We start from the raw sequence: 12,178 nt of genomic DNA, 5'->3' as shown, positions 1-12,178 counted from the left end.
TCACCTACAAACAAGCAAGATTTCTGGCTCTCACAGACCTGTAACTTCTTTAAGAGGCTCCTCTGTCCACCACTTGTTACCTGTATTAATGGCACCTGTTTGAACTTGTTATCAGTATAAAAGACACCTGTCCACAACCAGTCACACTCCAAACTCCACTATGGCCAAGACCAAAGAGCTGTCAAAGGACACCAGAAACAAAATTGTAGACCTGCACCAGGCTGGGAAGACTGAATCTGCAATAGGTAAGCAGCTTGGTTTGAAGAAATCAACTGTGGGAGCAATTATTAGGAAATGGAAGACATACAAGACCACTGATAATCTCCCTTGATCTGGGGCTCCACGCAAGATCTTACCCCGTGGGGTCAAAATTATCACAAGAACGGCGAGCAAAAATCCCAGAACCACACGGGGGGACCTAGTGAATGACCTGCAGAGAGCTGGGACCAAAGTAACAAAGCCTACCATCAGTAACACACTACGCCGCCAGGGACTCAAATCTTGCAGTGCCAGACGTGTCCCCCTGCTTAAGCCAGTACATGTCCAGGCCCGTCTGAAGTTTGCTAGAGAGCATTTGGATGATCCAGAAGAAGAAACCAAAATATAACTTTTTGGTAAAAACTCAACTCGTCGTGTTTGGAGGACAAAGAATGCTGAGTTGCATCCAAAGAACACCATACCTACTGTGAAGCATGGGGGTGGAAACATCATGCTTTGGGGCTGTTTTTCTGCAAATGGACCAGGACGACTGATCCATGTAAAGGAAAGAATGAGTGGGGCCATGTATCGTGAGATTTTGAGTGAAAACCTCCTTCCATCAGCAAGGGAATTGAAGATGAAACGTGGCTGACAATGATCCCAAACACACCGCCCCACATCACCCTCGCGCAGCAGTGCTAAGGTTAAAACCCTAAGTAAAAGTAACTGAACATGTATTTTGAAGATCCAGATATGTGATTTTGAAAAGTGGAATTATTTCAACCCCCCACACACACACACACCTTACTCAGCAAATAGCCGTTCCGTCTGAGACTTTTAAAGCACTCTAAAGCTGTAAAGTGAGAGACTGGGCTGAGGATGATTGCAGGTCAGTCTCACAGGAAGCGGAATGCCCTGCTCCCGCTCTTTTAAAGGCCAACAGATCCAACCCACAGAGGAAGTCAGGCCCAAACACAGTGTTTCCTTCCAGAATGCTTTACTGGAGCAGAGGGCTAGCCATGGAAACGGTGTCCTTGGCGCGGAGAGATGCGGCTTAACGGACCGGCTGGTTAAACATTAACGGCTGGGCAATAAAACAGCTTTCAATGAAACACACACATGCGCGCACGCACACACCATTCCCAGTAGTGACAAGTCCTGTCAACTCTTACACAGCTTAATGATAAAAATGGCAGGGCAAAGATTTGGGTAATGGATGGCTGTCCAGTGTTTATGAGGAATTGAAATATGATTCTAGCTGGGATAAACAGGCTGCCTTTTCACTTAAACCTCCACCGTGGTGCAGGAGGTGCTGCCTGGTGGAGGAGTGGAAAGTTACCAAACCTCAGAGGGACCGAGGAGGGAGGGAGGGGTTCTCTTGGCGTAGCCATATGGCGCTTGAAGACTCTCACGCAATAATAAGGAAAACAGATTACTACATGTAATTGATTTGTTATAATTGTCTTGAGTTTGTCACTGGGGAGCGGGAGGTTGAACACAATTGAGATGGGTGGAGTTGTAGGTTTGATCCCCCCCACGGGCTTCATAAAACACCAGCTACATGACCAACTACCAAATAACCATATCAACATGTTTAAGAGCCCTGGAGTTTATACTTAAAACATGACCAGACATGAGGGAAAAACTATGGTCCTAGTGGCCCTCCCCATGGTGTCTTACCTTGGCCAGAGACTGTGGGTGGGCCTCATGCAGGGCCAGGGTAGTGAGGTTTGAGATGATGGTCTTCTGGGGCCAGTGAGAGCTTCTCTCCCCCTCCCCCTTCTCTTCATCCCTCTCTCTTTCCAGCCTCCTCAGGACCTCTCCCAGGGCCAGTTCACGGACTTCGTAGTGCGGGCACTGCAGGAGACACCCCAGGAGCAGGGGTCCTCGCGATGTGTTGCCATCCTCCTCCATGCCCCACAGCAGTGGGCTCTCCACGCTGGCGCTGAGTGCCAGGCGTGCCAGGCTGAGGAGATACTGGGTGGTGCCGGGGGGGCCACACACAGCAGAGGGGCCTCCAGGGGTCACCAGCTCAGAGGCCATCAGAAGTGCCAGCGTTTCCTCACGCAACTCCTTTAGCTCGGAGTCTAAGGAGAGACGGAAAACAGGTAGAGAACATTCGCATGCACACAAAGACACACACACACTTGAGGGAGGTGCTGCCAACCCTCTGGGGTGTCCAGGTGACGGATGTACCGCCTCTGTTGTACTCTGTTGGCCTGGCTCCTCATTGTGCCAGTCACTTCACACCACACTCAGTCCGTCTGTCCTGTCTTGGCTCCAGTGGTTGATAGACGTACAATGACCACACACGTACCCACACCAGTTCTCCCTGAAGCACTGCTTTACCGCGCTACCAGGAAGTTTTTTGGTAACCAAATATCTTTCTGTAGCTACATTCCCAACCCCCTCCCCTGCTACAATGCTACAATGCTCCAAAATCCAAGACATCTTCAGAGGGCCTCCTTTCACAGCCAGCTTAATATTAATACACACCACCTCCTCCACCCCCAGAAAGAAAAAGTGCAACTCAACCTGCCCCCCGAGCACCACTCAACATGAGCCAGACAAAAAGGAAGGGAAATGCTGCATTCCCCGGGGACGGTCTAGGGTTACCACGGAGATGGGCCGGGTTACCGTGGAACGAGATCCTCAAAGAGTCCGGCGGCCAAATGAGCGGCCCGTAATGGCCATAATGGGAGGACAGGAATGACAACGGGACAAGAGAGAAGGGACCGGTGGGATGAGGATGACTGGAGACAAATGGGAGCTTGTCACACAGAGAGCGAGAGAGAGAGAGAAGGGCAGCCTGTCTGCATTTGGGGGAAGGACACTGCAACCCTATCTGGGTTGCCAGGCCTTTCCTCTCCAGTTAGACCCCATGTAGAAGTATCCACACGTGCACAAACACTCAATCTAGATCGTACAAAACTGCACCGTACCAGTGTTCCACAACTCCAGAGGCCGGCCGGAGCAGCAGGGTGACAGCAACAACCCAAACAGAGCTGGAGGGAAGTGAATCAAGTCAAACAGGGAGCAGCCCAAACTCCTAACTTCCCTTTCAACTAGGCCAGGAAACTGATGTTAGGGAGAGGGGGAGAGAAATAGTGAGAGAGGGAAAAAATAATTAGGCTGAGAGCAGAGCTGTTTTTATAATGGCATTCATCAAAATAGCCGGGATTCAGTGGGGAAATTAAAGGCGGTCCACCACAAACTGGCTGTGTGTGTGTGTGGACACTGGATGCCAAAGGCCAGTATCTCTGTGTGTGTGTGTGGACACTGGATGCCAAAGGCCAGTATCTCTGTGTGTGTGGACACTGATGCCAAAGGCCAGTATCTCTGTGTGTGTGTGTGTGTGTGGACACTGGATGCCAAAGGCCAGTATCTCTCTGTGTGTGTGTGTGGACACTGGATGCCAAAGGCCAGTATCTCTGTGTGTGTGTGTGGACACTGGATGCCAAAGGCCAGTATCTGTGTGTGTGTGTGTGTGTGTGTGTGTGTGGACACTGGATGCCAAAGGCCAGTATCTCTGTGTGTGTGTGTGTGTGGACACTGGATGCCAAAGGCCAGTATCTCTGTGTGTGTGTGTATGTGGACACTGGATGCCAAAGGCCAGTGTCTCTGTGTGTGTGTGTATGTGGACACTGGATGCCAAAGGCCAGTGTCTCTGTGTGCACTGTGTGTCTCTGTGTGTGGACACTGGATGCCAAAGGCCAGTATCTCTGTGTGTGTGTGTGGACACTGGATGCCAAAGGCCAGTATCTCTGTGTGTGTGTGTGGACACTGGATGCCAAAGGCCAGTATCTCTGTGTGTGTGTGTGGACACTGGATGCCAAAGGCCAGTATCTCTGCACTGGAGTATCTCTGTGTGTGTGTGTGTGTGTGTGTGGACACTGGACACTGGATGCCAAAGGCCAGTATCTCTGTGTGTGTGTGGACACTGGATGCCAAAGGCCAGTGTCTCTGTGTATGTGTGTGTGTGTGACACTGGATGCCAAAGGCCAGTATCTCTGTGTGTGTGTGTGTGTGTGTGTGTGTGGACACTGGATGCCAAAGGCCAGTATCTCTGTGTGTGGACACTGGATGCCAAAGGCCAGTATCTCTGTGTGTGTGTGTGTGTGTGTGTGTGTGTGTGTGTGTGTGTGTGTGTGTGTGGACACTGGATGCCAAAGGCCAGTATCTCTGTGTGTGTGGATGTGGCCAGTATCTCTGTGTGTGTGGACACTGGATGCCAAAGGCCAGTATCTCTGTGTGTGTGTGGTGGACACTGGATGCCAAAGGCCAGTGTCTCTGTGTATGTGTGTGTGTGTGTGTGGACACTGGATGCCAAAGGCCAGTGTCTCTGTGTGTGTGTGTGTGTGTGTGGACACTGGACACTGGACACTGGATGCCAAAGGCCAGTGTCTCTGTGTGTGTGTGTGTGTGTGTGTGTGTGTGTGTGTGTGTGTGTGTGTGTGTGTGTATGTGGACTCTGGATGCCAAAGGCCAGTGTCTCTGTGTGTGTGTGTGGACACTGGATGCCAAAGACCAGTATCTCAGTGTGTGCGCGCGTGTCTTTCTAACGACTTGACACATGACCAGACAGCAGTCAGAGGAAACACAGTCGGTCATACAGAAAAACCACAGTACGACAGTCGACTCAAAACAGCCCCGGGGCACATCGACTGATCACTGGTTCTAAAATGACTCAATAGCCTGTCCAGTTTGGCAGTGGGTCTTACAAATACTAAAACATAACACAATATAACCGAAATATCCACGATACGCCAGCTCGCAATTGTAAATGAGAACTTATTACCAACTTTCCTACCTGGTTAAATAAAGGTGAATTTTTTTATTTTTTTAAAACACCATTTTTCAAAATAATGATTTTCCATCAAAAACTTGCATTGACAAACCTGAAACAAACTGAACGTGGAAATGGGAGAGTTTTTGAGAGCGAGTACGTGAGAGAATTATATCGGCACTATGTGGTGTGGGTCTACTCAAAACACGTCAAATATTTAAACAAAAATGAAACCACATTTGGTTTAAATAAACTTTGCCGGGGTAACACTGCACTGCTTTAAAACGTGTAAATATCCATCCGGTGTATTTAGATTAAAAGTAAACAAACTTCTCGCTGTGTAGACTTTCATAATCCAATCCAAGATGTATCGTAAACGCCCAGTCCAACTCACAAACCATTTCCTTTCGCTCCCTCTTAGAAAGTGTCTGTGTGAGAGCAAACTTGTGTGAGGCTTGGAGGTTATACGTGTTTGTTATGTTATGCACTGGGAAGGTATGTGTGTCAGAATAAATTATTGTGCTGGTGTGTGAGTGTCTGTGTGAAATATATCCTGATATATGCAAGCCCACTATGTAAGAAAGAGGTGTGTGTGTGTGTGTGTGTGTGTGTGTGTACTGCTGGAGTCATGGCCCGTGTTGACCCTGTCCAGGGTGTGTATATACATTAGAGCCTAGTTAAAACAAAGTTAAGGGTAGAGTACCGTGCTGACCCACTCAATACGTGTGTGTGTGTGTGTGTCTAGGTATGTCCGTACTTCAGTTTCTTAAGTTTACCAGTACACATTCACAGCTGGATTTTACATCATGCTCCCCCGTCATTACCCAAACTGTGAAAAACAAAACCCCAGACGGTGTGTGTGTGTGTGTGTGTGTGTGTCTGTGCTGCAGATGTGCTCTTTCCCATGATGGAGGAGCCTGTACAACCTGCTGGCATCACTCCCTCTAATTATCTTACAGGCCCTGAGTGGGTGGGTGGGTGTGTGTCGGAGCATGTTTTTGAGACTGTGTGTCTATGGGAATGTGTGTGTTGATGTTGATGATTTGTGTGTGATGGACACAACCCTTTCCAGAAAAGCCAAATCCTCTAGTAATACAAATACATGTGATTCAACACTAGGATCAGCTCCAGATGGTGCTAACGACTTTGTGTGTGTGTGTGTGTTTAACTGAGATCATTTAAGGTGGATTGAGTCAAGTGAATAACCCATCTGAGAGGTAAGGATAGTGCTGGCCATGGAGTCAGTGGGTTTGGATTTCAGAGAGAGAGACAAAAAGCCAGAGAGCTCCTACAGATGGAGACAGAGCCAGAGAGAGAGAGAGCTCCTACAGACGGAGACAGAGAGAGAGAGAGAGAGCTCCTACAGACGGAGACAGAGAGAGAGAGCGCTCCTACAGACGGAGACAGAGAGAGAGAGCGCTCCTACAGACGGAGACAGAGAGCGCTCCTACAGACGGAGACAGAGCCAGAGAGAGCCAGAGAGAGCGCTCCTACAGACGGAGACAGAGCCAGAGAGAGCCAGAGAGAGAGAGAGCTCCTACAGACGGAGACCGAGCCAGAGAGAGCCAGAGAGAGAGCTCCTACAGACGGAGACAGAGCCAGAGAGAGCCAGAGAGAGAGCTCCTACAGACGGAGACAGAGCCAGAGAGAGCCAGAGAGAGAGCTCCTACAGACAGAGACAGAGCCAGAGAGAGCTCCTACAGACGGAGACAGAGCCAGAGAGAGAGAGAGCCAGAGAGAGAGAGAGACAGCTCCTACAGACAGAGCCAGAGAGAGAGCTCCTAACTCCAAAATGTGCTGCTGCTGTTTTTACTGGCTTGGTTGGAGCAGAGGGGAGAGGTGGAGGGAGGGAGGGAGGGATCAACTGTGCCGCCGTCGAGCCCCCCCCACCCTCCTCCTTCACCCCTCAGAGATGTGTTGGTTACACAGCGATGTGAATGTCTGCAGGAACTGCCCAATGCATTTCCAGTTCCTACTTAGTGGATGATGCCAGTAAAAGTGAAAAAGGATGATTTCTCATCAACCCATGCCCCCCCGGTAAATGGCACTCTAACCCAACAGTCTAAGCCAGGGGAGGGATATTTTGGGCCTTACTGCTATTAGCCCATAAAAACATACTGAATAACAGATTCACTACATGAACCAACAGATAGTCCAATACAAAAAAACTAAAAGATTTTATGGATTTTTAAAAATCATTATGCAAAAAAAGGTAGAGAAGGACAGAGGGTTAGGGCAAAGTTGGGCTGAGAGGGGTTCAGAGGCTGCAGTGTATTTGTTATGCAAGGTTCCAGCGGGCAGGCTGAATGCAGACTTGTTTTAAAAACAGCCGTAAACGTTTGCACTGGCCGGGACATGTGTTGAGCACATGGACCAAAAACACACACAACACCCCTCCTCCTTTAACTGGGTCACAGGCACAATCCCGCCATCTGTCAGAGGCTCGCCTTCGGTTTCACATTCTTCCTTTGTGGAGACCCTGAACACGCAGACGAACACACACACGCGCGCACCCACTTCCCTAAATCACCCAGGCCACAAACCAACCAACAGTTCTGGGAATCGGTCAAAATGGAGGACAGTTGGACAGGCCATGCCAACACACGTCAGTTATTATCATTAAGAAAATGGAGCGGTCATGCTAAGTAATCGAAGTGAACTCTCCAGACCAGAGAGATAAGCCAGACGTTTGTTATGGCACAACATTCACCAGGGTATAGAAATCACCTTCAGAAAAGGCTAAGCCGAAAATGTGTAAACCGCATTTTACCGCTATTTGTACTCTAGGGTTTTCTTATGTCCTTCCCTCCACCTCAAACCAAAGTTGTTTCCATATCAAACCAACTCAAATGTGTTCCATGCCACACTTGGAAGGGTCACATTCAGTTGGCATCAAACGAGAGAAAACCATTAGAAAAGGAGGCAACTGTAAAAACCTGGACTTGAAGCACTTCTCCGTTTTCTCCATTGTCTTGCCTAATGAAGGAATAGGGAGGCAGTGCAACACATCAGTTGTCTGTCTGGTTCACTTACCTCCAACAGGAGCAGCCAGGGGTCCACACACGGCCCTCAGCACGTCCACAAACACCGCTCGGGTCACTAAACACAGGTTCTGCCTGGAAACAGGAGGAAGATATTGAGGAGGAAGGGGATGTGCGAGAGGATGGAGGGAGGAAGGAGAGAAGAGACCGAACAATCAGGTTTCACTGTTCTTTGACTTGAGGCGTATTTTCTGCTTGATTCAAAAGATACCCATAACAAAACAAGAGGCATCTGTTGACAAAATTTAATTCTCACAATCAGTTGTCTTGACAAAGGTGAGCGTTAGCACTGAGCATTGCGCTAGACGTGAGTCACTGTTATTTGGATAAAATATTCAAAATTGTTACTTTAAGCTAATTTATGACATTGCTGGGAGTGTGTAAACTTACATTTTTTTAATACCATATCATTTTTTTACATTCTCCATAGTTATGTATTTAAAATGTATTAATTGACCAATTCGGCACATTTGGGCAAACGTGATATAACATTTTGAACAATAATGCAATGGTTCATTGGATCAGTCAAAACATTCTCTCACACACACACACACACACACACACACTGCTCAAAAGAATAAAGGGAACACTAAAATAACATCGTAGATCTGAATGAAATATTCTTATTAAATACTTTTTTCTTTACATAGTTGAATGTGCTGACAACAAAATCAACAAAAATTATGGAAATCAAATTTATCAACCCATGGCGGTCTGGATTTGAAGTCACACTCAAAATTAAAGAGGAAAACCACACTACAGGCTGATCCAACTGATGTAATGTCCTTAAAACAAGTCAAAATGAGGCTCAGTAGTGTTGTGTGGCCTCCACGTGCCTGTATGACCTCCCTACAACGCCTGGGCATGCTCCTGATGAGGTGGCGGATGGTCTCCTGAGGGATCTCCTCCCAGACCTGGACTAAAGCATCCGCCAACTCCTGGACAGTCTGTGGTGCAACGTGGCGTTGGTGGATGGAGCGAGACATGATGTCCCAGATGTGCTCAATTGGATTCAGGTCTGGGGAATGGGCAGGCCAGTCCATAGCATCAATGCCTTCCTCTTGCAGGAACTGCTGACACACTCCAGCCACATGAGGTCTAGCATTGTCTTGCATTAGGAGGAACCCAGGGCCAACCGCACCAGTATATGGTCTCACAAGGGGTCTGAGGATCTCATCTCGGTACCTAATGGCAGTCAGGCTACCTCTGGCGAGCACATGGAGGGCTGTGCGGCTCCCCAAAGAAATGCCACCCCACACCATGACTGACCCACCGTCAAACCGGTCATGCTGGAGGATGTTGCGAATTTGCCAATCTTGGTGTTCTCTGGCAAATGCCAAACGTCCTGCACGGTGTTGGGCTGTAAGCACAAACCCCACCTGTGGACGTCGTGCCCTCATACCACCCTCATGGAGTCTGAGCAGACACGCACATTTGTGGCCTGCTGGAGGTCATTTTGCAGGGCTCCTCCTGCTCCTCCTTGCACAAAGGCGGAGGTAGCGGTCCTGCTGCTGGGTTGTTGCCCTCTTACGGCCTCCTACACGTGTCCTGATTTACTGGCCTGTCTCCTGGTAGCGCCTCCATGCTTTGGACACTACGCTGACAGACACAGCAAACCTTCTTGCCACAGCTCGCATTGATGTTCCATCCTGGATGAGCTGCACTACCTGAGCCACTTGTGTGGGTTGTAGACTCAGTCTCATGCTACCACTAGAGTGCAAGCACCGCCAGCATTCAAAAGTGAAAAAAACATCAGCCAGGAAGTGTAGGAACTGAGAAGTGGTCTGTGGTCATCACCTGCAGAACCACTCCTTTATTGGGGGTGTCTTGCTAATTGCCTATAGTTTCCACCTGTTGTCTATTCCATTTGCACAACAGCATGTGAAACTTATTGTCCATGTTGCTTCCTAAGTGGACAGTTTGATTTCACAGAAGTGTGATTGATTTGGAGTTACATTGTGTTGTTTAAGTGTTCACTTAATTTTTTTGAGCAGTGTATATGCAGTGGGGCAAAAAAAGTATTTAGTCAGCCACCAATTGTGCAAGTTCTCCCACTTAAGATGAGAGAGGCCTGTAATTTTCATCATAGGTACACTTCAACTATGACAGACAAAATTAGGGAAAAAAAAATCCAGATATTCGCATTGTAGGATTTTTAATGAATTTATTTGCAAATTATGGTGGAAAATAAGTATTTGGTCACCTACAAACAAGGAAGATTTGTCTCTCACAGACCTGTAACAACTTCTTTAAGAGGCTCCTCTGTCCTCCACTCGTTACCTGTATTAATGGCACCTGTTTGAACTTGTTATCAGTATAAAAGACACCTGTCCACAACCTCAAACAGTCACACTCCAAACTCCAATATGGCCAAGACCAAAGAGCTGTCAAAGGACACCAGAAACAAATTTGTAGACCTGCACCAGGCTGGGAAGACTGAATCTGCAATAGGTAAGCAGCTTGGTTTGAAGAAATCAACTGTGGGAGCAATTATTAGGAAATGGAAGACATACAAGACCACTGATAATTTCCCTCGATCTGGGGCTCCACGCAAGATCTCACCCCGTGGGTTCAAAATGATCACAAGAACGGTGAGCAAAAATCCCAGAACCACACAGGGGGACCTAGTGAATGACCTGCAGAGAGCTGGGACCAAAGTAACAAAGCCTACCATCAGTAACACACTACGCCGCCAGGGACTCAAATCCTGCAGTGCCAGACGTGTCCCCCTGCTTAAGCCAGTACATGTCCAGGCCCGTCTGAAGTTTGCTAGAGAGCAGTTGGATGATCCAGAAGAAGATTGGGAGAATGTCATATGGTCAGATGAAACCAAAATATAACTTTTTGGTAAAAACTCAACTCGTCGTGTTTGGAGGACAAAGAATGCTGAGTTGCATCCAAAGAACACCATACCTACTGTGAAGCACGGGGGTGGAAACATCATGCTTTGGGGCTGTTTTTCTGAAAAGGGAACAGGACGACTGATCCGTGTAAAGGAAAGAATGAGTGGGGCCATGTATCGTGACATTTTGAGTGAAAACCTCCTTCCATCAGCAAGGGCATTGAAGATGAAACGTGGCTGGGTCTTTCAGCATGACAATGATCCCAAACACACCGCCCGGGCATGAAGGAGTGGCTTCGTAAGAAGCATTTCAAAAGGTCCTGGAGTGGCTTAGCCAGTCTCCAGATCTCAACCCCATAGAAAATCTTGAGGGAGTTGAAAGTCCGTGTTGCCCAGCAACAGCCCCAAAACATCACTGCTCTAGAGGAAATCTGCATGGAGGAATGGGCCAAAATACCAGCAACAGTGTGAGAAAAGACTTACAGAAAACATTTTAACTCTGTCATTGCCAACAAAGGGTATATAACAAAGTATTGAGATAAACTTTTGTTATTGACCAAATACCGTATTTTCCACCATAATTTGCAAATAAATTCATAAAAAATCCCACAATGTGATTTTCTGGATTTTTTTTCTCATTTTGTCTGTCATAGTTCAAGTGTACCTATGATGACAATTACAGGCCTCTCTAATCTTTTTAAGTGGGAGAAATTGCACAATTGGTGGCTGACTAAATACTTTTTTGCCCCACTGTGTGTGTGTGTGTGTGTGTGTGTGTGTGTGTGTATATACTTAAACACAATGTAACTCCAAGTCAATCACACTTCTGTGAAATCAAACTGTCCACTTAGGAAGCAACACTGATTGACAAAAATGTCACATGCTGTTGTGCAAATGGAATAGAAAACAGGTGGAAATTGTAGGTAATTAGCAAGACACCCCCCATAAAGGAGTGGTTCTGCAGGTGGTGACCACAGACCACTTCCCAGTTCCTATGCTTCCTGGCTGATGTTTTGGTCACTTTTGAATGCCTACGGTGCTTTCACTTTAGTGGTAGCATGAGACGGAGTCTACAACCCACACAAGTGGCTCAGGTAGTGCAGCTCATCCAGGATGAATCATCAATACGAGCTGTGGCAAGAAGGTTGGCTGTGTCTGTCAGCGTAGTGTCCAGAGCATGGAGGCGCTACCAGGAGACAGGCCAGTACATCAGGAGACGTGGAGGAGGCCGTAGGAGGGCAACAACCCAGCAGCAGGACCGCTACCTCCGCCTTTGTGCAAGGAGGAGCACTGCCAGAGCCCTGCAAAACG

General features: G+C 47.8%; 1 protein-coding gene across 2 annotated transcripts in view; it reads right to left on the bottom strand.

The window, feature by feature from the left end:
- Positions 1-12,178, bottom strand: part of thada (THADA armadillo repeat containing) — a 109,376-nt gene that overhangs the window by 41,781 nt on the left and 55,417 nt on the right. For both annotated transcript variants that reach the window (XM_024424541.2, XM_042323498.1), the window contains exons 31-32: positions 8,018-8,100; positions 1,879-2,285 (exon numbers count right to left, since the gene is read on the bottom strand). In XM_024424541.2, the coding sequence (XP_024280309.1) occupies positions 1,879-2,285; positions 8,018-8,100 (490 nt within the window). The remainder of the gene's footprint in view (positions 1-1,878; positions 2,286-8,017; positions 8,101-12,178) is intronic.

This window comes from Oncorhynchus tshawytscha, linkage group LG06 (genome assembly GCF_018296145.1).
Source record: "Oncorhynchus tshawytscha isolate Ot180627B linkage group LG06, Otsh_v2.0, whole genome shotgun sequence".
In the NCBI taxonomy this organism is placed as follows: Eukaryota; Metazoa; Chordata; class Actinopteri; order Salmoniformes; family Salmonidae; genus Oncorhynchus; species Oncorhynchus tshawytscha.
Note: the sequence above shows the minus strand (reverse complement) of the source record. Positions and strands in the feature narration are given on the sequence as shown.